Consider the following 27,803-nt stretch of genomic DNA (forward strand, 5'->3'; position numbering starts at 1 on the left):
AAAGAAGTCTAAAGTTTTCACTAAAGACGAGTTTGATAAATTTTTGTTTGAAGCGACAGATAAGTTGTATTTAGGATTAAAGGTAAAAAAAATTATATTGCAAAGCATGTAGTATACTCTACTAAATTATAAAAATATTTCAGATTGTTTTGTTAATTGAGGTTACCGGCGCCTGTCGATGCGACGAAATGGTAAAAATGAAGACTGTGGACATTGAGGATAAAGAATATGTAATAATTATCAAAACCCCAGACAGTAAAACACGACAAATTAGATCTTTTACGATAATTGGTCAAAACTACATTAAACTGTATAAAAAGTATGCATCACTGCGGCCTGAAAATTTCACAGAAAACCGATTTTTTATCAAGTACCAAAATGGAAAGTGTTACCGAAGCGTCATAGGAATACATTCGATCAGCGCAGTAGCCCAAAAAGTAGCTAGTTATTTAAATTTAAACGATGCAAGCGCATACACGGGTCACTCTTTACGACGAACTTCAGCAACACTTTTAATTGATGGAGGCGGAAATCTAGAATGCCTCAAACGACATGGGGGCTGGAAATCAGGCACGGTTGCCGAAGGATATATAGAGGATTCAATAAGAAATAAGAACGATAATGCTCAAAAAATTTTAAACCCTCATGATTCGCCCACATCGGGAATGATTGCTGAAAGTTGTGCTCGACCATCAGTATCATCAACAATTACCAATGCGTATCAAGAGTCGGGAACATTTTTGCACGGTTTCAATTTTGAAAATGCCTCATTAACTAATTGTACTTTTAATATTACTATAAATAAAAATGATGTTTAATTGTTGTTAATGACATTTGTATTTTTGCTTTGTGACATGTTTCATATTGTTGCCATGACAACATTTTTCCCTCCGCCGTAAAGAAATGGGAAAAAAAACTGCTGCCGGCGGAGACATCAAACTTTGACAGGATCAAGTTAGATAAGTAAGGTCATCATTATTTGACGTTTGAAGAAAAAATACATTTAATTGTACCACAAATTTTCCATGTATCCTTTTTGTTAGTTCATATGTATTTACTTAATATTGTAATCACTGTTTAATTTTAATAATGTATTTGCGATTGTTGTCGTTTATAACCCCAGTGGTTCGGACGACATTAAATAAAAATAAATAAAAAAAACTTATTTTCCACAATACCTTTTTAAAAAGTTGGTATCTATAAAATTAAGATAGGGTCAAGGGTCTACCAAATATTTTGATAAAAAGATTTAAACATATTTCATCGAATGGTCTAATAAAAAAAATCAATTTGCGAAAAGCGTGTTTTCCAAAAAATATAATAGCGTGTTTTCAAAACATTTAGGTTAAAGGCTAAAGGCGAAGCCCGATGCATGGGTATATAATAACTGAACGAAATTGTTCGTACATAGTTTTATGTAGTGCTACTCAAATAAGATGACTAATAAAATTTCAGTAATTTTGTTTTTGTGCGTATTAATATGGAAGGAAAATGCCGTTGAAGGAAAATTCAAGTTTAGCTTAAAATGGGAAAGTTCCCATGAACCTAAGGAGGAAGTCCCTGTCAAGAATTTGCCAAGTAAGAAATAAATAAATTTTATTTAAAACTGAAAATGATATAAATATTCTGATACTGAATAGTTTTACATAGATAGTGATGATATTTTACTTTGTCTATTGTTTCACTGACTTATTTTTATACTAAAATTATATTTTATACTAAAATCGAAGATCTAGACCACTATTTTTTTTGTACGTTCAATTCAGTGCACTGTTCAGAAAACTTCTTTACTTGACTTCTTAGTTGCCAGGTTTCACATCCATACAGTATCACGCTTTTAAAGATGCTATAAAGATATAGCTGTGTTTTCTTTTCTTTTGATATGGTTTTTGACCAAAGTAGTAATTTCAAAGCTCATATTACTTTCTTTCCTTTTATAATTCTTTTCTCTGTTTCGAATTCTGTTCTTCCACTTTGTTAGATTCTCGTTCCTAGGTACATATACATAATCAAAGCTTGGCACGATAACCATACTAACTAGTTACTCTAGGTGTAACTCATTTTTCTGTCCTTATATACGCATATATTTGGTATTCTCCATATTAACGTATAGGCCCCATTTTTTGTATTTTCGAAACATCCGGTGTGTCATAAATTCATAAAAAGTAGATCACCTTTATCCTGGGCAATCACAACTTCATCGTCAGAAAAATGTAGTGTGTATATGTAGTGTTGAGTCGTCGCGTCGTTAAAACATTTCGTGCTACTGGGGATAATACTCTCGGGGGCCACGGCATATAAGCAATATGTCAGTCAATGAAAGTCAGTCGTACGTGTATATCAAAAATGAGCGACGTGGCCCCTGGCAGAACATCAGTGTCTCTCATATATGAGCGAGGTGGCACGCAATGTGTTAAGCTATACCCCATGCTAGAACATTATTTTCGCCATTTATTCAAGACCTCATTTATATAGATTTTAATCAGTGTGGGCGATAAGCTGCATCCCTGTCGTAGTCCCTTATTCACCACGAAGCTATCGGATAATCTGTTGTTGATTTTTTATTATTTTTTATTTTTATTACATTTCCATTACTTTCATCTTGTCTTTATTAATTTTAATGTACTCCATCTACCCATCCTCTAATGACATGATAACCATAAATATTGAATATGTCAGGTGACGAAATCCATCATTATCTAAAACCTCTCTCTGCTCTGAATTGGCTTAAGAATTTCTGATCAAGTTGTACTAGCGATTTAAAGTAAGTCGTACTAGCGATTTAATTGCGTATTTTTCTTTAGAAAGCAAGACAGTCGGATCTCTAGAGTAGTAAAAGAACCATAGATTTTCTGCTGGTATCTCATTATTTCTATATAAATTTCTACAATAGTTTCGCCAGGTTTCCAATATTTTGTCAGTATCGGTTTTTAGATGATCTTAGCCATCACAGATCATGTTTGAGATTTCAACTCTCTTCATCGATCGTTCCAAATCTAGTTTTAAGATCTTTTCCTCATTGAACCAGGTGTCATCAGTGTTACTCATGCCTTATATTTTGTGAAATCGATGTCGTATAGTATTTTAGTCTGCAGTTTATTTTGATTTTGAGATAGATCCCTATGTTTTTACGATCACTCTCTACTTGATCCAGGAAAATATTTTATTTATAAACAATTAAGTGTCAAAAAATGGCATTTTTCATTTTTTTTCTCATTAATGGAAAACAGAAAAACTTATGGTATTTTTAGTACAAATGTCTTGGACATAATGGAAAAATTTTTACCTAACAAAATAATACCTAACCTAACACCGTAAAAACCTAATAACCGGTTTTTACTTTAAAAAGAAAAACCAGTTATAACCGGGACAAAAAACAACTGGTAAAACCGGTTATTGCGAAGTAAAAAAACCGGTTTTAGGTCAAAACCGCTAGGTTTTTCCCATCCCTAAACTACAGGTCTCTATAATCTTACTTAATCATTTACACAAATATAGTGTTGGATTTTACAATGGTTCAACATATCTAGATAAAAACTGGCCTATCGAAAAAATACTAAGGGGCAAAAATTTTAAAAACATTGTGTTTAAAACATTGCATAAATTATAAAATATAGTAATGTAATGACTTAACGTCTACTATTATTGTATATTTCAGGTATTCAAATATTACAAAATACAGATCTTGCAGCACGAAATCTGCCAAAGTTTCGTAACAGTGTGTACGATCTGGGATTTGATTTTCAGGTAAGTTACATAATAAAAAAAATTAAACGCAAAAAAAATAAACGTTTATTTCTGGATGAAGCAAGTATTATTTGACTTACTTTTTTAGGGAAATTGGTATGATGCAGCGGTATTTTGTAAATCTCGTAACATGAGCCTCGTCAGTATTGAATCAGAGGAAGAAAATGCCTTTCTTTACGAACTGATGAAACAACGTTGTAAGTATCGTCAATTTGACTCACAATAAACACAAATATGACAAGTCAAATATTCTTACCTGAATATCATCCTCGATCAGTAATAGCTCTATTTTTAGTCATTTCTGTAATAGTGACGGAGTGAATATATATTATTGTTCATTAAAAGAATGATTATGATCTAGAATGTAGAAGGTAAAGTGCGTACGTAGAATCGGTTTTTCTATTATTGAAAGCCCTTTTGTGTTCTGCTATACGTTTGTTAAAGGTTCTGCCAGTTTGGCCAATGTAAGTTTTTGGACATTCACCACAAGTCAGTTTGTATACACCGCTCTGTAATTACTTTCTCTTTTCTCTTATTGTAGTCTAAGATACAGTATAAGATCGATTTGCACCGATCTGTTTAATGAATAAAAATGATTGGATATGTAATTTAGCATGTTAACCATTACAAAAACAAGGGTCGCCCGATCTAATATTGTTCTAACTATAATTAATTAATAATTTTAAAAAAATCATTTTTTTATAAATTAAAAAAATATATCGACCCGGGCAGATATTATTTCAGATTTTTTAGGCCATTCTAAACAAAAAAGGTCTTTTGTAATTTCTCTCTAAAGTTGATAGTTTCCTAGTTATAAATAATTTAAAACTGCAAAAGAACGAAATATGACGATTTTCAAGGCTCAAAAACATAATAGTCTAAGAGCTGGGAGCGGATTTTGTGCGTGATAAGTAATACGGAAAAACTATACGGGGATATGTTGAATTAGTTGTGTACATGACTTTCACCAACGGCCGGAAACCAGAGTTGGGGCCGAGGGTAGTTATAAGGGGTCAAATTCGCGGATTTTATTATTTTTTTTATGACGCTTATGGTCGAGATAGTGCACCAAAATTTGGGAATAAGTAAGTCATGACGTACCTAAGTAAAATCTATAGGGGCTCAACGCTGCGTGGCGGACAAAGGGGTTGGGTTAGGGGTGAATATAAAAAATACAAGGGGTTTTTTGCGACGTTCGTGATTGAGATAGTGCACCAAAATTTGGGTATATGTAGACCATGCCATAAATAATTAAAATCCCCAGAGCCGGAAACCAGAGTGGGGAAGGAAGGTAGATATAGGGGGTCAAAATTCCGTTTTTTATTATTTTTTTTTGTGACGCTTATGACCGAGATAGCGCGCCAAAATTTGGGAATAAGTAGGTCATGACGTAACTAAGTAAAATCTCAAGGAGTGGAACGCTGCGTGGCCGACAAAGGAGTGGGGCAGGGGTGAATATAAAAAAATGTAATGGGTTTTTTGCGACGTTCGTGATTGAGATAGTGCACCAAAATTTGGGAATAAGTAGACCATGACATAAGTAAGTAATATCCCCAGAGGCGTAAACCAGAGTGGCGGACGAGGGTAGTTATAAGGGGTAAAAGTCGCGGTTTTTATTTTTTTTGCGCTCATGATGGAGGTAGTGCACCAAAATTTGGGAGTAAGTAGGTTATGACGTAACTAAGTAAAATCTTCAGGGGCGGAACGCTGCTTGGGGTACAAAGGGGTGGTAGGCAGGGGTGAGTATAAAAATATATGAGGGTTTTTTTGCCGTTCGTGATCGACATAGTGCACCAAAATTTGGGAATAAGTAAATCATGACATTACTAAGTAAAATCTCCAGGGGCGGAACGCTGTGTGAGGGACAAATGTTGTGCCGGGTCACAAAAAAAATAATACACGCTGCGACTTTGACCCCTTAAAACTACCCTCATCCCCAACTCTGGTCTCCGGCTCTGAGGATTTTACTTAGCTAAGTCATGGTCTACTTATTCCCAAATTTTGGTACATTCTCTCAATCACGAACGTCACAAAAAAACCCCTTATATTTTTTTGTATTCACCCCTGCCCCACCCCTTTGTCGGCCACGCAGCGTGCCACCCCTGGAGATTTTACTTAGTTACGTCATGACCTACTTATTCCCAAATTTTGGTGCACTGTCTCGATCATGAGCGTCACAAAAAAAATAATAAAAACGGCGAATTTGACCCCTTATAACTACCCTCATCCCCAACTCTGGTTTCCGGCTCTGGGGATTTTACTTAGTAATGTCATGATCTACTTATTTTCAAATTTTGGTCCACTATCTCCATCACGAACGTCGCAAAAAGCCCTTTATAATTTTTATATTCACCCCTACCCCCACCCCTTTGTCGGCCACGCAGCGTTCCGCCCCTAGAGATTTTACTTAGTTACGTCATGACCTACTTATTCCCAAATTTTGGTGCACTGTCTCGATCATGAGCGTCATAAAAAAATAATAAAATCCGCGACTTTGACCCCTTATAACTACCCTCGGCCCCAACTCTGGTTTCCGGTCGTTGGTGAAAGTCATGTACACAACTAATTCAACATATCCCCGTATGGTTTTTCCATATTACTTATTACGCACAAAATCCGCTTCTATCTCTCCAACTGTAAGTATATAATATCATTTTTGATATAACGAAGTACATTAATTCAAGTTCAAGCCTTATTCTATCAGTTCTTGATAAGTCTTTTGGACTTATTTCATTTTGAAACATCGTTTTTTAGTTGTTAATGCCCGTCTCCCCATAATAATCCTTCCTCATTAATAATAAACAAATATGTTTTAGAATAATCATGGCTAAAATTCTTATCGAGACCTGATAGAAAAAGGTTTGAACTTAAATTTGTGTACTTGATGATTACAAAAATTATATTTTTTACTTATGTTTTTGAGCCTTGAAAATTGTTATTTTTCGTTCTTTTTTCAGTTTTAAATTTTTTAATTTTTTATAACTCAAAAACGATCAACTTTAGAGAAAAAATACAACAGACTTTTTTTGTTTAGAATGATCCAAAAAATCTGAAATGATATCTGCCCGTGTCGAAAATTTTATTTTAAAATTAATAAAAACGTCATTTTTTCATTATTAATTAATTATAGTTAGAACAAGATTAGAAAGGGCAACTCGTGTTTTTTGTAATTGTGAATATAGTCCATTCTTTCACGGTTTTTGCTCTAAATTTTAAAGAACCGCTTGGATTGACATGAAATTTGGCATACGTATAACTTACGTGTCAAAGAAAAAAAGTGATATTGTGCCGATGTGTGCTTTTGCCCTGGGGGTGACTTTCACCCCCTCTTATGGGTGAAAAAATATATGTCCAAAATAAGTCCGGAAATGGGTAAACTGACTAATTTTAAGTAACTTTTGTTCTACAGAGCTTTTTCGCCAAGTCAACATTTCTCGAGTCATTTGCGAGTGAATATGTTCATTTTTCAACAAAATAACCACAACTTTTAGACCGTTTTTTGCAAATAACTCAAAAAGTAAGTACTTTTTCGAAAAAAAAAAAAACTTTCTTCGCAAAAATATAGCCTATAAAAAAGTAAAAAAATGGTGTACGCGTTAGGTCTTTGGATCTCGTAGAGCCAAAGTTATAGCCAATGAAAAATAGATTCATATTCACCAAATTTCAAATAGAATATTTCGACGTGAAATATCCAAAAATTATACACTTTTTGGGGAAAACCCATTATAACTTTTTGAAAGTGCTTAAAATAAGCTTTATTTCTGTTTTTACAAAAAGTTTCTAGCATTAAATTTAAGCAAGTTACGCTCAAAATAAAGTTGGTCCCTTTTGTTTTTGCAACAAAAAAATCGGGAAGACCACCCCCTAATTAGCAACTTAAATGAAATTAATCGTTACCGCTCCACCTATTATTTTACTTATGTGGTGTTTATACCATCTGTAAGTTTCATCGATTCAAAGTGCTTATTTTTGAAAAAATTTGGTTTCAAAATAAAATTTTTAAAAATTTAAATTTTGAAAAATATGCTTTTCTTCAAAATAACTTAAAAATTGTTAGAGATACCAAAAATCTCGAAAAACAAAAAAAGTCAGATTTGCTTTTTTTTAATATCATGTATTTTTTTGTTTTTCTGTTAGACAAAAATTGATTAAGATTTGGTGTTTCTAAATTTGAATACATTCGTGATCAGTAACTCGTTCAACCCCTTTTAACTACAGCCTTTTTAATAATAAGGACTTTGAACCGATGAAACTTACAGATCATATAAACAATCTATACAGGGGTCAAAAGATTTTTTTACGAAAACCAAAAGGAACTAACTTTATTTTGAGCGTAACTTGTTTAATTTTGATGCTAGAAATTTTTTTTATAAAACAAAAATGAAGCTTTTTTTAAACACTTTAAATAAGTTGTAATGAGTTTTCCCCGAAATGTGCTTCATTTTTGGTGATTTCACGTTAAAGTATTCCATTTGGAATTTGACGAATATGAACCTATTTTTCATTAGCTATAACTCTGCTTCTACTAGATGTAGAGACGTGATATATACACCAGTTTTTAAAAAATTTTACAGGCTATATTTTTGCTAAGAATGTTTTTTCGACAAAATTCTTACTATTTGAGTTGTTTGCGAAAACGGTCTAAAAGCGTGGTTATTTTGTTGGAAAAATGAACATATTCACTGCCAAATAACTCGAAAAGTATTGACTTAGTGAAAAAACCCTATAGAACAAAAGTTACTTAAAATTAGCCAGTTTATCCATTTCCTGACTTTCTTTGGACGAATATTTTTTCACCCCATAAAGGGGGGGAAACACCCCCAGGGCAAAAGCACATATCGGCACAACATCACTTTGTTTCTTTGACTTGTTAGCTATGTGTATGCAAAATTTCATGCCAATCCAAGCGGTTCTTTAAAATTTAGAGATTTTGCAATATTTTACCGTTAAAGAACGGACTAATATGCGAAATTACATATCCAATAATTTATATCCATTAAACAGATCGGTGCAAATCAACCTTATATTGGATCCTCTACTATTGTTTTTAATGTATTTTCCTAAGTTGTTCTTAGTTCTAAAAGCTAGTGCTACTCCTTTCTTTTTATGTGTTTAGCTTTCTTTGTTTATATCTTGACCGTATATTTGATAGAGTAGAAAGTACTGGGTTTTTTCTGTGGTAGTTCATAGACTAATTTCAGGGCGTTCTTATGCGTTTTTGGTTTAAAATTGTGTTAATTGTTTGTTCGTTGTGACCATTGTTTACTGCTATTTGTTAAATGATGTTTTTCACTTGTATCCCAAAGTTCTTTTTTGACATGGCGGCCAATCTATGTAACATGCTATGATATGCTGCTAATTTATGCTGTATAGGATGGGATGGTGAATTGTGTAGGTATGGTTGTGTCAGTATGGGTAGGTTTATGAAATCCGAGGCCTCATGTTTATTTTGCGGTGTGGTAATTTTTAAATCTAAACAATTTATGTACTGAATCTGTTCTGCTTCTATTGTAAATTCAATATCAGTGTGGAGTAAATTAATGTATGTTAAAAATTGGTCAAGTTGCCTGTTAGGTCCTGTTAACCCGCCATTACACGCGCTATGAGGGAATCCCTCACCATATTTGTTTATAACCAATGAAATTGTGTAAACTAATACGATAACCTTAAGCACCCAGGAATGCCTTTAGCATGGTTCATGAGAGGGTATGAAAAAGTTATAGAATATTTCAGGCGGTCAGTGTGCTGTGTGATAGTTGAAAGAAGAGACATCTCTCTTCAAGTGAGGGAATTCCTCACTGCGCGTGCAATCACGGTGAAATCACGTTTCTGTTATCTCAAAGAAACTTTTAGGTTTTTATTTAATATTTAGGTAGGTTTAATTAAAATATTATTGTTTGGATTAGGTTAGGAACAGTGGCACACCGAACGGGGGGTTTGGGGGTTAAAATCCCACCCAGAGCATATAGAAATATATATAAAAGAAAGTAGGAAAATGTAACTTGTCTTTCACAAATAATACAAAAAACTTTCGGTGCCCAAGCAAACCCCCCTCCCCCCAGAGGAAAATTCTAGGTGCGCCACTGGTTAAGAACTCATTCTTAAATTTATCTATTCTAATTGGGAAATTAGCCACAATTTAACTTGAAAAATTGATTTGATTGACGTTTCGAATTCCACCTCGGACGTCGTTATCAAAATACAAAATATTAATAGTTAATTACATAAATGCCACAAAGAAAAAGCTTCAGAAGAGTTGTTAATTTTAATTTGTATTTTTAGTAAAATAAATTCGAGTAAAGAACGTTAAATTCTTCAGTGGCTTGCTGAAATTGAAAATTAAGAAAACTTGCTTTTGATCTCTGTATATTATTTTTACTTTTGTTTTGTTAAATTAATAAAAAAAAATTGGTTTACGAGACTTTCTATAATATGTGAGTACAACACATTTTATATTTATACATGTTGACATTCATTCTTCCTCGAAATAAGTCGAATTTATGTAGGTGAGGGCGACGCTCATACGCGTGCAACCACGTCACAATAGAAGACGCGTGTAACGGCGGGTTAAGGATACTATACTAAAATCACAATATAGATGCACTAGAAATAAACAAACCAAGACACGTTGAATTTTACGAGGAGAACTCCTGAATCATGATTTACAATGTATAAACTTTGTAGTTCATGATTTGGGATTTACAATGTATACAAGGTGGGGCAGATAAAGGGCCTATTAGAAATATCTCGAGTATTAAAGGCAACAGACTCATGAAAATTAGCATGAAGGGGTTTTGAAGGATGATCTATTAAATGAAAATATCTTCATCTCTTTCCAACTTCCGGTTATACCGGAAGTTGCTTATAACTTCGTTTTTTAAATGGGACACCCTGTATATTTTTACATTTTTGGATTATCTTTGATGTCTTCTTTCTTAAAATATCAGGTTTTGTAATAGTATACAGGGTATTTTAAAAGATAATTACGTTTTTTTTTTTAATTTCGTAGCAAAATTAACACCCTGTAGAATTGTAGTAGTTTGACATCTAAAACTCTACTCTACTCTACTCTTTACTCTAACAATCATTAGTATAGCTTTTAGTAGTAAGTTTTTAATTTTAGTATACAGGGTTGGTCGAAACTCGAAATGAGTATTTTCTGAGTTTTCTTAAATGGAACACCCTGTATTTTAATATTGTAATGAAATGATATTTTATGGTACTTTTTTATTTCTTAAGCATTCCCTATACCTAACTGCTTTAATTTGTGCTTAATTGTTAATCGCACCAACAATCTTAACTACGTAGGTATTTTGATAGCTAAACCATTATTGGTAATTTTAAGGACCAGTCTGGATTAATATGTATTTATTTCTGAAAAATTATTTGGGATTGAGTATTTTCACGGCAAACCTAATAAAATTTTACGTATTTTTTGTTGCAATTAATGTTTAGCTTGAATCACCAATAACTCACAAATTAAAGCGGTTAGGTATAGGGAATGCTTAAGAAATAAAAAAGTACTATAAAATATCATTTCACTACAATACAAAAATAGAGTGTGTTCTATTTAAGAAAACTCAGAAAATACTCATTCCGAGTTTCGACCAACCCTGTATACTAAAATTAAAAATTTAGCTATACTAATGATTCTTGACAATAGTAGAATATATTAAAAATCATTTGAACGTAAGTAGAGTTTTAGATGTCAAACTACTACAATTCTACAGGGTGTGAATATTGCTACGAAATTAATAAAAAAACGTAATTATCTTTTAAAATACCCTATATAATATTACAAAACCTCATATCTTAAAAAAGAAGACCTCGAAGAGAATCCAAAAATGTAAAAATATACAGGGTGTCCCATTTAAAAAACAAAGTTATAAGCAACTTCCGGTATAACCGGAAGTTGCAAAGACATGAAAATATTTTCATTTAATAGACCATCCTTCAAAACCTCTTTATTCCAATTTTCATGATTCTGTTGCCTTTAGTTCTCGAGATATTTCTAATAGGCCAGTTATCTGCCTCACCCTATATACATTGTAAATCGTGAACTGGGAGTGCTCGTAATATTCAAGTGCCTTGGTTTGTTTATTTCTAGTGCATCTTTATTGTGATTTTAGTATACTATATCATCTACGTATCTTCACTAATATACGAATTGTTTAAATACGGGATGTTTGGAAATTGTTGTTTCTAGAGTAAAAAACTAATGGGCTAAGAGGATTGCCCATGATCAGACCTGCACTTTTGTTTGTATATATTTTATTATTTTAATTCAAAGTAGTCTTGATTTCTGCAAATTTCAAGAGGAGTTGCATATGTGATAATTAAATCAGGTGTTAATGATAAGTATAATTGGCGATAGAAAACTCAATCAAGAGGTCTTGCCTTTAGTTCCTTCAAACTTTGCCTAACATTCAACTTTAAGCCATTAATATCTGTGCAGTTAGAGACTTTTGCATTAAAGTCACTATACAGGGTAATTGATTAGTGTGATAAAGTTCGGTAGATCTGCTATAGTAATATGTAGATAGAAATAAAAGTTAATAGCAAAAATTGTAGCTTTCTTTAAGCTTCACATTACAAAATTAATTAAACTACTACAGGGTGTTCGATAAGGTAGTGGCAGATCAAACATGGTTTTTTTTAATAGAACACCCTATATTTTATTTTATATTCGAAATCTTCTTAACTTAACCATCACAATGATATAAAGGTTTGTTATGTTATGCAGGGTGTTTACAAAGTTATAACCAGTTTTCTAAGAAAATCGTGAAAAACACCTTGTATAAATAAAAATAGGCACAACAAAATGACTTATTGATGCTCTACATATTTTTTTATTTATTATCAAAATTTTTAAAAATTATTGATATTGCTAATTTTCTTTATTTCGAGTACAAGGTGAGTCAAAACGTAAGTACCTACATTATTTTCTCAGTAATTTTAAATGCAATACTACCCTTTATTTTATGTCACTATCGAAAAGTACTATTACTGTACTTTAATTTTTATAAAACATTTCCTATGTCTAAATTTATAAGTTTTTAATTCCTTGTTGCACCAACAGATCTTAAGCTGCAGCTCAGCTAAGCTCTACTTATAGATAGGGCCTCCTTGAGTATCACTTACGTTGCACCATAATTTTAGATTCTTACCTTATTATTAATTATATCTATTATTATATTATGGTATTCTTATTGTAATGTATTATAATTATATTATATTAATTCCTATGATATTCTCGACTTAAGCTTAAGATCTGTTGGTGCAACCGTGCATAAGATATTTTTATTTTTCGGAGCAAATTATTAATAATGGCGTTAGTCGAGGAAATGAAGCTGAAAAAATAGCAAAACCTCGCAATTTTTTCGCCCAGCATCGATTTGTACAAAAATTTGGGATTAGGCTCATTACACCCTCTAGTTCATTTTCTATATTGAGCCGTTGTACGCTTTTGGTTTTTTAAGGATGAAAACTACCCGTAATTGTAAAAAATTATAAAATAACATTTTAAACTTTAATATTGTCAACATTTGGTTCCTATTAAATACATAATGATTGTTTTATGCTTTAAGATACACTATCATAATATTTCAACACTTAAAACCACCCATGTAGGAGCAATATATAAAAAATTTACTTATCCTAAAAGAATAATTTCGGCTTGCATCGATTTATATAAAAATTTGGGATTAGGATCATCTCACCCTGTACTTCATATTCTATATCATGCTTAAGGGTGTTGATTATTTTTAGGGGTGTAAACTACCCCTTATTGTCAAAAATTATATAATAATATTGTAAACTTTAATATGGGTAAAATTTGGTTTTGATTGGTTAAAATAATGATTGTTTTATACTTTAGGATATGTCATAATATTTCAACCCTTAAAACTACCCTTAATAACATTACAGTTTTTATAAGTAGATATTTTAATAGATATATACAGAAAAAAAGTAGAATTAAAGAATTACAAAAAAATTTATTTAATAAGCTAAAAAAATACAAATATGAACAAATACAAAATACAAATAGTTTTTTAGTCATCTTCCAGTATACGAACCGGTTCTGTGGTATTATACATATATTGAAAATTATCCATAAGGGGACTATCCGAATTTTTCAAAAAAAAAATTGTTTTATAAACATAGCTCCTTCATTTTTGGCGATAAAAAGTTTTTTCAAAAATTACTTTGTAGGATTTTTAAAGAGTTATAAGACTGTGTAAACTATATTCCGTAAGATCCCTTAGTTTTTAATTAGGGTGGGTTTAAAGGGCTCGAATAAGGGGGTGTATGCTCGTAAATAGAGGCTTTAAACAGCTATATCTCGCTTACTGTTCACAGTAACTAAAATCTATGCACAAGATAATTTTAGCTATTAAAAAAGCTACAATTTAGTAATCCATCATTTTTTTCGCATCTCCAGTATTTTCGGAGATATTTTGAAGTAAAAGGTGAAAATGGGAAATTCCAAAAAATTAATTTTTTTTTAATTCCAATTTTTCTAAAATTAGGCCTTTTAAATAGGTCAAACTTCTTGGGTGTATTGATAATATAAATATAAAAGGAATTACAGAAAGGTGAAGACCAATTTTTAATTAGGAGGGTAGATTCGGGGTTGTTTTCACTGATTTTTTTATAGAGAAAAGCAGGTACCGACCTTTTTTGATCATAAGTCGCTTAATTTTCAGGCTAGAAACTTTTTGTTATTATTTTTTCAGTGACCTAGCTGTGTGCTTAAAAAAAGATTATTTAAGTTTTCTTCGAAAAATGCAAGTTTTTTCCGTTATTTTACTTTGAATATTCCAAATTATGCATTTGACGAAAAAAGCTAACATTTAACATGCCGTATCTCGGTTTCTATTGGTCTCAAAGATATTACAGAAAAATAATTTGGTTTGTGTTACTAAAAGATACAATTTTGATATCTACAATTTTTTTGATAAAATGCATATTTTTCGAGGTATTCTCAAAAAACCCTCTAAAGAAGTCGATTTTTCCATCGAAAAACTGTTATTTTCAAGCGGGAATAACTCGAAAAATATTAGTTTTACGAAGAAAATGTAGAAAACATTTTTTTATTAGAATCACTTGTTACATCGATTTGCATAGTTAAAATGTAATAAAAAATTCCCGCCCCCGAGATGGGGTGGTAACCACCCCCAAGGTTTTAGCGTACAGCGGCATGATATAGAAAATGATCCTTGGACTATTCCCTACCTTCTGTGAAAATTTCAAGTAAATCCATGCTGGACGAAAAAATTGCGAGCCAAAATGCTTCATTTCCTCGACTACTTCTAAGTTTTTTCAAATTGTAAGTAAACCATTACAGAATGGTCTTAAACTGAAAGTTTACGTCTAGTGATTATGAATCCGGTAATTAATGTAACAATATACTAAAAAAGGAAGGAAAATAATTATTAGTAATAAATTTTACAAAAAAAAAAACACAACCACAAAATGCAACATTTTTTAATCAATTAAAACTAATTTTGTATATGTAAATATAACAAATAAAGAAATAAAAATAATTTATTAGCAATAAATTTTACAAAACAAAACACAAACAAAAATCAAGAGATACTTTTAATAAAAAAATATTTTAAATATTTAATTATATAAGGTTTTCAAAATTACCTCCTACCACATTTATGCACGCCTGAAAACGGTCATTTAATGAACTTACACTACGAAGCATTGTACATTTAACACTTCGAAATACAGTTTGTACTCTATTTTTCATCTCATTCCTCGTTGTTTAAGGTATTTTTTAATACATTCTTAACCCGGGAGCAGTCGCGCTCACTTCTGCCACGTAAGTAGTCGCGCGTAGAGAAAAAATCTAACAATACGAATTTAAATACGAATTTAAAATAAACTTCTATTTTATAATATTTCTATTTACTTGTTATATTAAAAATATATATTTCTAACAATTTTAAAGCTAATTGGTTCTCACCAAATTATGGCTTTCCATAAAATACGAAAATTTTAAAATTTATTCCACGAAATAAAATTTAAAAAAAATTCAAAAAAAATTAAAAAAAAAATTCCACGCGTTACAACAATTTTCCTCGAGGCACTTACGAGTGTAAAGATATGTTACAAAATTGTTCATCAAGTTATCACGGAAAAGGATAAAATGTGAGATTTTTTCTAACTTCGCGACTGCTCCCATGTTAACGTAAGCCCAAAAAAATGACTCCATTTTATTAGATTCACTGAACCAGTGCGGCTAAACTGATCCTTCAAACTTTCACAGCTTTCTGTTTGTCGTCTTTAAGGGAACCGTTCATAATAAATTCTTCCTGATAATAACGCATTTTTACTGCACTCCCCCCATATACAGATCATAATATCTACCATTTCATCAACACTAAAATTCATCTTAACTATTTAAGAGCAAACAGTAGCGCGTCATCAATATAACTTCGGGAGATACTTAGTATCATACCTTTTTTCGTAATGTCTGCGAAACTTTGGCAACAGTGGTAATCTTTGACAGTATCTAAGATCAATATTTTGACAATTTAAGTCATAGGCGCACGAAATGGAAGGAAAAGAAAACAATTTTGTTATTAAAAAATAAATATTTATAAAAATAAACCAAAATGGGTGAGAATTTTATGTTAATATAGGTATTTGCACGAAATAATAATAATAAATAAGCATTTCGTTGTGAAGCGAAGCAAGAGCTGTGTTTTATTTAGTTCATAATTTCCATGTTCGCATAATTTTGGCACGTTTTTTAATGGACTTTTTCTTGGAAGTTTTCACTTTATTTTTAGTTTGATTAACTTTTCCCATTCTGTTAAACCATTGATAATATTTTTAGAATAAGAGATCCTCCTAAAACTTAATATACTCGTATTAGAATTCGAAATATTTTTACGTAAAATATACTTACCTACCTACATATAACTAAAACTCACAATTAACAATAATCTATCTTTTCTACGGCCGTGCTAAAAGAGCCACTTTCACGCACGCATTTCGTTTCCGAAAGTTGCACTTTCATGCACGGCGTGCGTGAAAGTAAATTTTCCCGCACGCCGTGCGGGAAAGTAAAATACCTTGTAATATGGCATTATAATATATTATAATACATGCACTAAACTAATATTTAGATACTATTTACTAATTTATTTCAAATGTATCTTATTGTGTTCATGTTTTAATGAAATTAGCGCGATATTTCGATGAAATAAAATTATTTTGATATAATATTTAAAAGTCAGATCAGTAGACAATTACAATGGTTTTGAATAGTCGTCATGAAAACCAATATCGTCGTCGTGGTAACCCATTATATTGAAAGTTTGGTTTTGACAACCTTGTCAAAGAATTAAATTGTGTATTATCACTTCTAAATAAAAATTGATATAACTCTATTTTTGTGGCGTTTTATAACGGCAGTCTCGTGCGTGAAAGTATCGCTTTCCGCACTAGTTAGGAAAATAACTATTTTCAAATAGGCGAACAACTTAGTCCTATTACACAAAAATATAATAAATTATCTATAAATAAACACTACTTTCCTATGAAATGGATAGGACTGACTGGCGTACTAGACTTGGGAAAGTCGAGGCTCTTTCAAATGGCTGTAGCACCATTGATGATGATGACTTTCCTTTGAAACAACAATAACGAATTCTTAAAATAACACACTACTGCACTGAACAGATATCGACAAAGATAACAGAACAGTTATTAAAGAAAATCTGACGCAGGTTTGTCAAAATGACAGTTACAATTTCTGTATCTTGCCTAATTAGTTATAAGTTATAATATGTTCGATTTCTTGTTAGAAATAAAAATGGGACAAAAAAGTTTCTTTGAAGAAAGTTTATTAGAGTAGACTCCCGTAAGTTCGGCCTCGGTTAGTTCGGTCTCCGCTTAGTCCGAGTCCGGCCGGCTCTCTGCCTATAGCGGCCATCAATTTTTCTGCAAGATTTTTAAAAATTATCGGTGACCTAAACTTAATCTTTGACAGCAAAGGGATGATAACGGTCACCTTGTGTTCAAATGCTTCAGAAATCCACAATTACTCCTATTTGTCTTTGGCACAGCAGCAAAACTGAGAGCGTTTAATAACATAAAAGTGGAAACTCTCCCAGTGTATTATCGGTCTCAGAAATCAGCGTGGATGGACACATATTTGTTCAGGGAATATTTCTTTTACGAATTTGTTCCCAAAGTGAAACAACATTTGACAAAATTAAAACTGACATCAAAGCCCTTCTACTTCCTGACAACTCACTTACTCATATTCAGTTTGACGATGAAAAGAAATTAGGCTGCTGTTCCCAGTGTTCAACAGCCAATAGATCAAGGGGCCATTAAGTGCTTCAAGAGAAAGTATTGTCGAAAACTGCTTTCTGAAGTACTTTCCAAACTCTAGACTGGTGACACCTTAGACTTAGAAGTGCTGAAGAAGGGCAGTTAATATGAAGGATGTTGTTTATATGTCGGCCAAGTTATACGACGAAATACCAGCGTCGACTTTTGTAAAGTTTTGGAGAAAACTTTGGCCAAATATAGAAGATAAGATTGACCAAGCAAACACAACAGCAGATGAGTCAAAGAACTTTCTTGTTAACGAACCTGATGTCAATGCAGCTCTATTGCACGACCCTTAGCAACTACCAAACTGTGATCCCATTGTTGAAGAAGATGTTTTTGAATGGATCAACTCTGAAAGGAGCTACACAACGAGGTTTTGAACGACGACGAAATCGCTGAGTGTTATTCGCCAGGAAAATGGGAAGGATAACGACATAGATACTGCTTAGATAGAAGAGGAAGTTGAATAGAATAAAATAAGCCACGCTGAAGGTAAAGCAGCTTTGCAACTGGCAGCTACCTCTATCGATTAGCAAAACATGTCGAACAGCAAAAAGGAGCAAATGCCATCGAGGTAATGTTTATTAAAAAAAGTGGCGTGACTTTGCCCATAAAAAATCATTAGAAAAGAAAAAATAGCACAAGTGTTTACGAAGCCAAACCACCAATGTAGAGTAATATTTTTAAATTTTATTAGGCATACTCAGTATTCTGTAAGTATTGTTTTGTAGTGTTTTGTAACCTTCTGTTTTTCATGTGTTAAATATATGTCAGAGTATCTCTCTGTGTGTATTCTACAGAATATGCAAGTGTTTTGTGTTTGCTAGATCCTTACAAACAATAAACGGGCACTTGTTAGGTAGGCATCGGTTAGTTCGGCCACTTTAAACTTCGGCCTAGGGTCCAGTCCCGAGGTGGCCGAAATTACGGGAGTCTACTGTATTTTGTTCTTCTTAATGGCGGTACAGGCTCGTTTTTTTAATATTGTATTTTAGTACAGAGTAATTTCCACATACTAATATATTTTTCAAATTGGGCTCTGTACCGCCATTCCTTATTATATTACGAACATGTGTGCCAAACATCCCGACAAAATATTCAAAATTACAGCCGCAATCTTGGACCGCGTTTGTTGCTACCTGTTGATCGCTACTGTAGCCTCTTAATAACACAATCATCACCATCATCATTCAGCCTTCTGCATCCAAAGTTGAACATAGGCCTCCCCTAATTTCTTCCAGTTTTGTCGATCTTGGGCTTTCTGCAACCAATTCCCAGCAATCCTTTTGACGTCGTCTGTCCATCCTGTAGGTGGTCTACCTCTACTTCTTCTGTCTTCTCTTGGTCTCCACACTGTAATTTTTTGGGTCCACCTCCCGTCCTTCATTCTGGCTACATGACCCGCCCAATTCCACTTCAGACATGCTACTCGCACTATGACATCTGTGACGCCTGTCCTTCTTCTGATTTCTTCATTTCTGACTCTGTCTCAGAGTCAGTCCAAGTAGTGACCGTTCCATTCTTCATTGGGCCACTCTAAGTTTCGTTGCTGTGGCCTGAGTTAACGATAATATTTCGGCGCCGTAAGTCATGACTGGAAGCACAAATTGGTTGAACGTCTTCCTTTTCAAATAATTTGGCAAGTTGCTCTTGAAGATGTCTGTTAGAGCTCCATATGCGGCCCATGCTAAGGTGATCCTTCTCTGTAATTCGGTAGTTTGATTGTCCCTGGCAATTTGGATTTCATGCCCTAAGTATTTATATTTATGGACCAATGCTATTTCGTTGACGTCGACTTTTGGATTTTCGTTTGGTACCAGGTTTGTCATGTGTTGTGTCTTTACCAAAATTTATATTTAAACCAACTTTTTTACAGGCGGCATCTAACTCAGTAAGCATAGTTCTAATCTTTTTAAGTTGTCTGTTATAAGAATAACACAACACACACACACACAAAATAATTATGGTGAAATCTCAGTTTACAATACACAAACAATTTTATTAAGGTGGACTTTCAATTTTAGATAATTCAGTCACAGACAATTTGAAAATTACAAAAAGTACTTACAATTTGAAAAAATTTATTCACAATTAATAATTTGCTCTGATATAAATGAAAATATCTCAAAAACTAATAAATTTAGAGATTGAAAATATCATATCAAAAATTAAAGGTACAGTAATGGTACTTTTCGATAGTGACATAAAATACAGGGTGTTCTATTTAAAAATACTGAGAACATAATGTAGATACTTGCGTTTTGACTCACCCTGTATTCGAAATAAGGAATATTAGAAACATCAATCATTTTTAAAAATTTTGACAATAAATAAAAAATACGGCATCCATAAACCATTGCTTTTGTGCTCATTTTTATTTATACAGGGAGTTAAACTTGTTGTACCCTGTATAACATAACAAGTCTTTATATTTTTGTGATGAGGAAGTTAAGAAGATTTCGAATATAAAATGAAATATACAGGGTGTCCCCGAAAATAGTGCGTTCCTTTAAAGTATGGATATATTACACAATTTAGAACAAAAAAGTCCTATAACATTTTTTTCTAAAGTTAGCCGTTTCCAAAAAAAAATACATTGGTCTCCATATAGGCAAATTTTCATTTTCAGACAATTGAACAATCTGGCAACACCTACAATTGTGACTTACGAAATTTAACGGAACCCCATGCACAAGCCCATCTGTTTGGGAGGTTGTTGACATCTGAAATATGGGTTACCTTGTTACCTACTTTCACTTTCAACATAATTGTTGCTTTAATTATGGTTCATTTTCTATTATCTGAATTAATTGAGGTTTTGGATTACGGCTCGAAATTCTACTTTTTCGAAAATTATTACTTTTACTTAAGGGCATAAGCGCAAAATATCGCCTCTAATGCATTTTAAGTGCATTCATTTTTTCGAATCCTGAGAAAACTAAAAAATATTTTTGAAAAATTTAAACGCAGAATGAAATATTACGTTATAATGTTTATTTTAATAAGTTACAGGAGTAAAAAAAGAGAAAATTTAGTGTGATTTTTAATTTCAAATATCTCATTAAAAAAAAGTTTTTATTTATTCTAAGGGACTTTCGGCCCTCGGCACGGCAATAATGCAATCTTTCATTCTGCGTCTAAAGTTTTCAAAAATACTTAATAGTTTTCTTAAGATTCTAAAAAAATTAGTGCATTTAAATAGCATTGGACCAAAATTTTGCGCCTACTTCCTTAACCCTTAACTACAGACATCCCAATATTAGCACGTAATTACAGATCCCCGGTATTTTTTACCGGTCATTATAAAATAGAGTCAAAATATAAAGTTAATAATAAAAAACAAAAAAAATTTGCATTATGAGTTTTTATGGAGTCTCTAAATATGGGAAAAATGGTAAAACGAGTGATTTTAATAATATAATACAAGATTTTTGAAGAATAACTATTAACCCGCCATTACACGCGCTATGAGGGAATCCCTCACCATATTTGTTTATAACCAATGAAATTGTGTAAACTAATACGATAACCTTAAGCACCCAGGAATGCCTTTAGCATGGTTCATGAGAGGGTATGAAAAAGTTATAGAATATTTCAGGCGGTCAGTGTGCTGTGTGATAGTTGAAAGAAGAGACATCCCTCTTCAAGTGAGGGAATTCCTCACTGCGCGTGCAATCACGGTGAAATCACGTTTCTGTTATCTCAAAGAAACTTTTAGGTTTTTATTTAATATTTAGGTAGGTTTAATTAAAATATTATTGTTTGGATTAGGTTAGGAACAGTGGCACACCGACCGGGGGGTTTGGGGGTTAAAATCCCACCCAGAGCATATAGAAATATATATAAAAGAAAGTAGGAAAATGTAACTTGTCTTTCACGAATAATACAAAAACTTTCGGTGCCCAAGCAAACCCCCCCCCCCCAGAGGAAAATTCTAGGTGCGCCACTGGTTAAGAACCCATTTTTAAATTTACCTATTCTAATTGGGAAATAAGCCACAATTTAACTTGAAAAATTGATTTTATTGACGTTTCGAATTCCACCTCGGACGTCGTTATCAAAATACAAAATATTAATAGTTAATTACATAAATGCCACAAAGAAATAGCTTCAGAACAGTTGTTAATTTTAATTTGTATTTTTAGTAAAATGAATTCGCGTAAAGAACGTTAATTTCTTCAGTGGCTTGCTGAAATTGAAAATTAAGAAAACTTGCTTTTGATCTATGTATATTATTTTTACTTTTGTTTTGTTAAATTAATAAAAAAAATTGGTTTACGAGACTTTCTATAATATGTGAGTACAACCCATTTTATATTTATACATGTTAACATTCATTCTTCCTCGAAATAAGTCGAATTTATGTAGGTGAGGGCGACGCTCATACGCGTGCAACCACGGCACAACAGAAGACGCGTGTAACGGCGGGTTAAACCAGAATTTTGGTAACATTTTTGGTCTATTGAAACAAACGGCCATAAATGCTATGAAAAAAAATTTAGACTTTTTTTAACAAATAAACGTAACATAGAATCACAAAGGAAACATAAAATAGCATTTACAAAAATTTTTACATCCATGAGAAAAAATCGGCAAGGGGTAAAATTATCACAAAATTAAATGGCAATTCCATTTTTGCAAAGTGGCCTCAAAATTTTTATCGTCAAATTTAACCTTCATTGAAGGTCCAGGATGACTTCCACAGTCCATTTCTTTACTTTTTTCCTAAAAACTCCAAAAAATAATATAAACATTTCAGATTTACAAATATAGTACCCATATAAAAATACTTACTTAACACAGACATCCGGTAATTTTTACCGGTTAAGATTTTTGATGTGTGCTAGAAAAGAAGATATTGACAATACACACTACACACTTTGAATAGCATTGTTATACAAACTACCCGAGAGGTACAGAGACACATGAACTTGTAAGTGGTGAGGTTACCATGAAATCCACATTTTGGGAATGCCTGCCGGTAAAAAATACCGGATCTCTGTAGTTAAGGGTTAAGTAACTATGGTTTAATTCCCAAAATGCAATTATTAATGCAACTAAGAAAAATTATTTGTAATGTTTTTCTGAAATGTAGTGGAATATGGAATAATTTTAAACGAATTGATAAAATGTTAATTATTTACAATAAGAAACGCTTTATCTTTTAACTAAACTACATTGTATTATGTATTTATTAAGCTCTAAAGGTGTTTAAGGGCTTTAACTGAATTAAGTACATAGTTAACAGTGGAAATTAAATACCACAGACAACCTTTAATAATTCTAAATTAGTTTTTTACAGTGTTCTCGGACTATCAGTGATTTGTTTACTTGTGAAATAATATTAAATTAGATGTTTATACTTACTTGACAATATTTTTTATAATAGATGTTCAAAGTGAGCTCCACCTGCGCGAACTAGTTATCTAAATTATGTCGAATGGTTTCTGCAGCATCAAAAATTCGTTCCCGTAATTCAGCTTCGGATTGGATTTCATCTCCGTTATCATAAACTAACGATTTAAGATGTCCCCAAAAATAAAAATCTATTACATTGAATTCGGGACTTCGGGGAGGCCAAAGAATGGGTCCATTCCTACCAATCCAATGACGAGGATACGTGGTATCCAAAAGATTTTCACAACTCTGGTAAAATGTGCTGGGGCTCCGTCATGAAGAAACCACATTTCACGGCGTATTTGCAATGGCAGGTCTTCAAGCAGAACCGGCAAAACATTTTGCAAGAAATTATGATAGGCCTCTCCATATAGAGTTCTGGGTAATTCATATGGTCCTATCATACGATTGTTGATTATTCCTGCCCATAAATTTATGCTAAATTTTAGTTGAAAATTTTTGTTCTACGTATTATATTAGGGTTTTCGTCACTCCATATGTGGCAATTATGAAAATTATACACACAATTTCTCGTGAAACATGCCTCATCCGCGCATAACACTTTAGATGGAAATTCAAGTTCTCTGATGAGTTTATCTTGAAACCACCTGCAAAATATTAATCGTCGAGGAAGATCACCTTGGTGTAAATCTTGTACTCTCTGATAGTGATATGGATGTAGAAGTTGTTCCCGAAATGTTCTATGAACAACGTTTTTCGATACGCCAACCATTTTAGCCACATCTCGTGTGCTTACATTTGGATTATTTTCCACAGCATCTAAAATGTCGTCTTCTACATTCAATCGGTGGATACTTCTTGTTCTTCCGCTATTTTTTTTTTTTTCGGTACAACAGAACCCGTTTCTAATAATCTTTGAGAAACATTCACAAAAGTTCGAGGATTAGGAGCTCGCCTTTCGGGATACCGATGCACATAAATTTGGACAGCTAAATTACTGTTGCATTGCGCTTCTCCATAAACAATCAACATATCATGATATTCTCGGATGGAAAACACTTTTATTCAACGGTGACACTAAACACAATCGCGTTTACACTAAACACAAAAAATGTTCCAATCTATCTCGTACGATGAAAACAGTACCTACCCTTTACAAAGTAACGGATATACTATTTGAATTACCTACCGATTCCTCGTTGTTTTGATAATCACTTGTTCCTCGAGAAAGACTCGTTCTTTTGGTACAAAATAAAACCAATACGGAAATATCCAGATGTCAGTATAATAACAAACGAAACAAATTCTTCTTTTGTTTGATGTTGAGGCGCCCCGACAGGTTGCACTGTAAACACTTAGGGGTATTCCGATATGGACATAGACCGGCTGTATCGTCGCCCCCGCTAGCGAAATTATTCCGATGCGATTTTTTTGCACAAACTTACTCAAAAAGAGGTCCTTATAACATATCCACAGGGTGCCGGGCGATGCCGTGGTCGAAAAATTGTTTAAACAATTTTTTTAAACAAATTCATAAAAATAATTTTTTTATTTCGAAAAATATTTTTTTAGATAATTTGGGTCATTCTGAGCAAAAAACGCCTCTTGTCATTTTTTTCTAAAATTGATTGTTGTCGAGTTATATGCGATTAAAAATTTGAAAAATGCGAAAATGGCCATTTTCAAGGCTTAATAACCCGATTAAAAATTATTATTATGAAATTCAAGAAGTGACCAAATCAAGTTTCAAACCCCTTCTTCAAGGTCCTGAAGAGATTTTTGTCATTATTTTATTACAAAGCAGCTATTTTTTAATTATTAACAATTAGCTCAATAGTCCAACTGTATCGTCGCCCCCGTTAGCGAAACTATTTTGATTAGATTTTTTTGCACAAACTTACTCAAAAAAAGGTCCTTATAACACATCCACAGGGTGCCTGGTGGTGCCGTGGTCGAAAAATTGTTTAAACAATTTTTATTAAGTTCACAAAAATAATTTATTCATTGCGAACGATTTTTTTTTAGATAATTTGGGTTATTCTGAGCAAAAAAGGTCTCTTGTGATTTTTCTCTAAAATTGATTGTTGTCGAGTTATATATGACCATTTTCACATTTTTCAAATTTTAAATCGCGTATAACTCGACCACAATCAATTTTAGAGAAAAATCACAAGAGACATGTTTTGCTCAGAATGTCCCAAATTATCTAAAAAAAATTTGTTCGAAGTGAAAAAATTATTTTTATGAATTTGTTTAAACAATTTTTCGACCACGGCACCGGCCGGCACACGGTGGATATGTTATAAGGACCTCTTTTTGAGTAAGTTTGTGCAAAAAAATCGAATCGGAATAATTTCACTAACGGGAGCGATGATACATACTGGACTATAGCGCTAATTGTTAATAATTAAAAATAACAGCTTTGTAACAAAATAATGATAAAAATCTCTTCAGGACCTTGAAGAAGGGGTTTGAAACTTGATTTGGTCACTTTTTGAATTTCATAATAATAATTTCTAATCGAGTTATTAAGCATTGAAAATGGCCATTTTCGCATTTTTCAAATTTTTAATCACATATAACTCAACAACAATCAATTTTAGATAAAAATGACAAGAGGCGTTTTTTGCTCAGAATGACCCAAATTATCTAAAAGAATATTGTTCGAAATAAAAAAATTATTTTTATGAATTTGTTTAAAAAAAATTGCTTAAACATTTTTTCTACCACGGCACCGCCCGACACCCTGTGAATATGTTATAAGGAACTCTTTTTGAGTAAGTTTGTGGAAAAAAAATCGAATCGGAATAATTTCGCTAGCGAGGGCGGCAATAGAGTCCGGTCTAACAAGGGTTTCATTGATATGTATTTACATTTTATTACTTTACAGGTATAACCTTAGAGGATGGAAAAATTTCCATCCTCTAAGGGTATAACAGTAATAAACAGGAACCCACTATTTTCTCTAATTGTGACCATGTACCTTTAACGTTTTGTATTACAGAGTTGTCATATTTTATTTTACATGCCAAAATGTATTTTCGTTTTTTGGCCAAACGGGCGAATTTAGAAAAAAATGTTATAAGACTTTTTTGATCTACATGGTGCCTTCTACCTACACCTTTAAGGAACGCACTATTTTCGGGGACACCCTGTAGAGTGCTACATTTAAAAAATATAATTTTGGTCTGCCATTATGTTATCGAACACACTGTAACATTCTAACTAATTTTGTAATGTGAAGCTCGAAGTTGGTTACAATTTTTGTTATTAACCTTTGTTGCTATCTATTACTATAGCGGATCTACTGAGCTTTATCACACTAATCAATCACCCTGTATATTACCGATAGGTTGATTTGTAGTCTCCTTATTTCGTACAATTCTTTGAATTTTGTCTTGATTTGAGACTGTTGGTAAATAAACTTGGATAGCATTGAGTATGTAGTTGACTACTATGAACTACTTGAGCTATTCGCTGCCTGAACTGCGTGTATTTTTTTTAGATGGTGAGAGCATGGAATATTGGTTTTGGACTTCAGGAATCCAACGGAACAATAGATGGGTATGGACGAGTACAGGGCGCCCGATCGAGTACTTCAACTGGATGACCTACCAACCAGACAACCAAAGAAGCCAGGAAAACTGTATAGAAATGAGATATAACTGGTACACAGGTATGCGATGGAATGATAGGAATGGACTTGATTGCGGCGTACATGCTCTGTGTGAAGCAGAAATTGAACCTGTTACACCCGTTACCCGTTACAACTGGTTTTCCCGTTATACCACACCTGCTGTTATGCGGTATACCACACCTGTTATACTGACTACCACAGCTGTTAGACGGGATACCACACCTGATGTAAGTGACGCCACACCTGTTACACGGCATACCACACCTGATATATGGGATACCGCAACTGATACGTGGGACATCACAACTGAAAAAAATTCTAATTACACGGATTATTACTAGGGATTATTAATCCCTATATATTGTAATACTTTGAAAAAAAAATAAACGTCTTTATTTTCATCATAGTATGATTATTAGTCAAGACTACAAATTTTACAATATATTATTACTGATTTGTTTAATTTTTGGTAAATCTACAACTAATAAACTATGTACTAGTATGTACTAATGAAAACTTACTTTGATTGTTCAAGGCTCTCCTTTAGGGCTCTATTAGTCTAGGTAACTGGTGGCGCAACTAATGGCGCAACTAGTGGACCCACCAAATTGTGAGCACGGGTAACTGGTGGCCGAGAATAACCACCAGCAAAAATAATAAAATGAATTGTAATTGGAAAAATAATCAAATGCAATTGGAAACT

General features: G+C 32.7%; 1 protein-coding gene across 1 annotated transcript; it reads left to right on the top strand.

The window, feature by feature from the left end:
- The first annotated feature begins 1,339 nt into the window (after positions 1-1,339).
- On the top strand, positions 1,340-27,501 carry LOC114324755 (uncharacterized). Its single transcript, XM_028272587.1, has 4 exons — positions 1,340-1,578; positions 3,659-3,747; positions 3,836-3,944; positions 26,969-27,501. The coding sequence occupies exons 1-4, from the start codon at positions 1,437-1,439 to the stop codon at positions 27,439-27,441; spliced, it is 813 nt and encodes a 270-aa protein (XP_028128388.1). The 5' UTR covers positions 1,340-1,436; the 3' UTR covers positions 27,442-27,501.
- Positions 27,502-27,803: the final 302 nt, after the last annotated feature.

Source organism: Diabrotica virgifera, chromosome 4 (assembly GCF_917563875.1).
Source record: "Diabrotica virgifera virgifera chromosome 4, PGI_DIABVI_V3a".
NCBI classification, from domain to species: Eukaryota; Metazoa; Arthropoda; class Insecta; order Coleoptera; family Chrysomelidae; genus Diabrotica; species Diabrotica virgifera.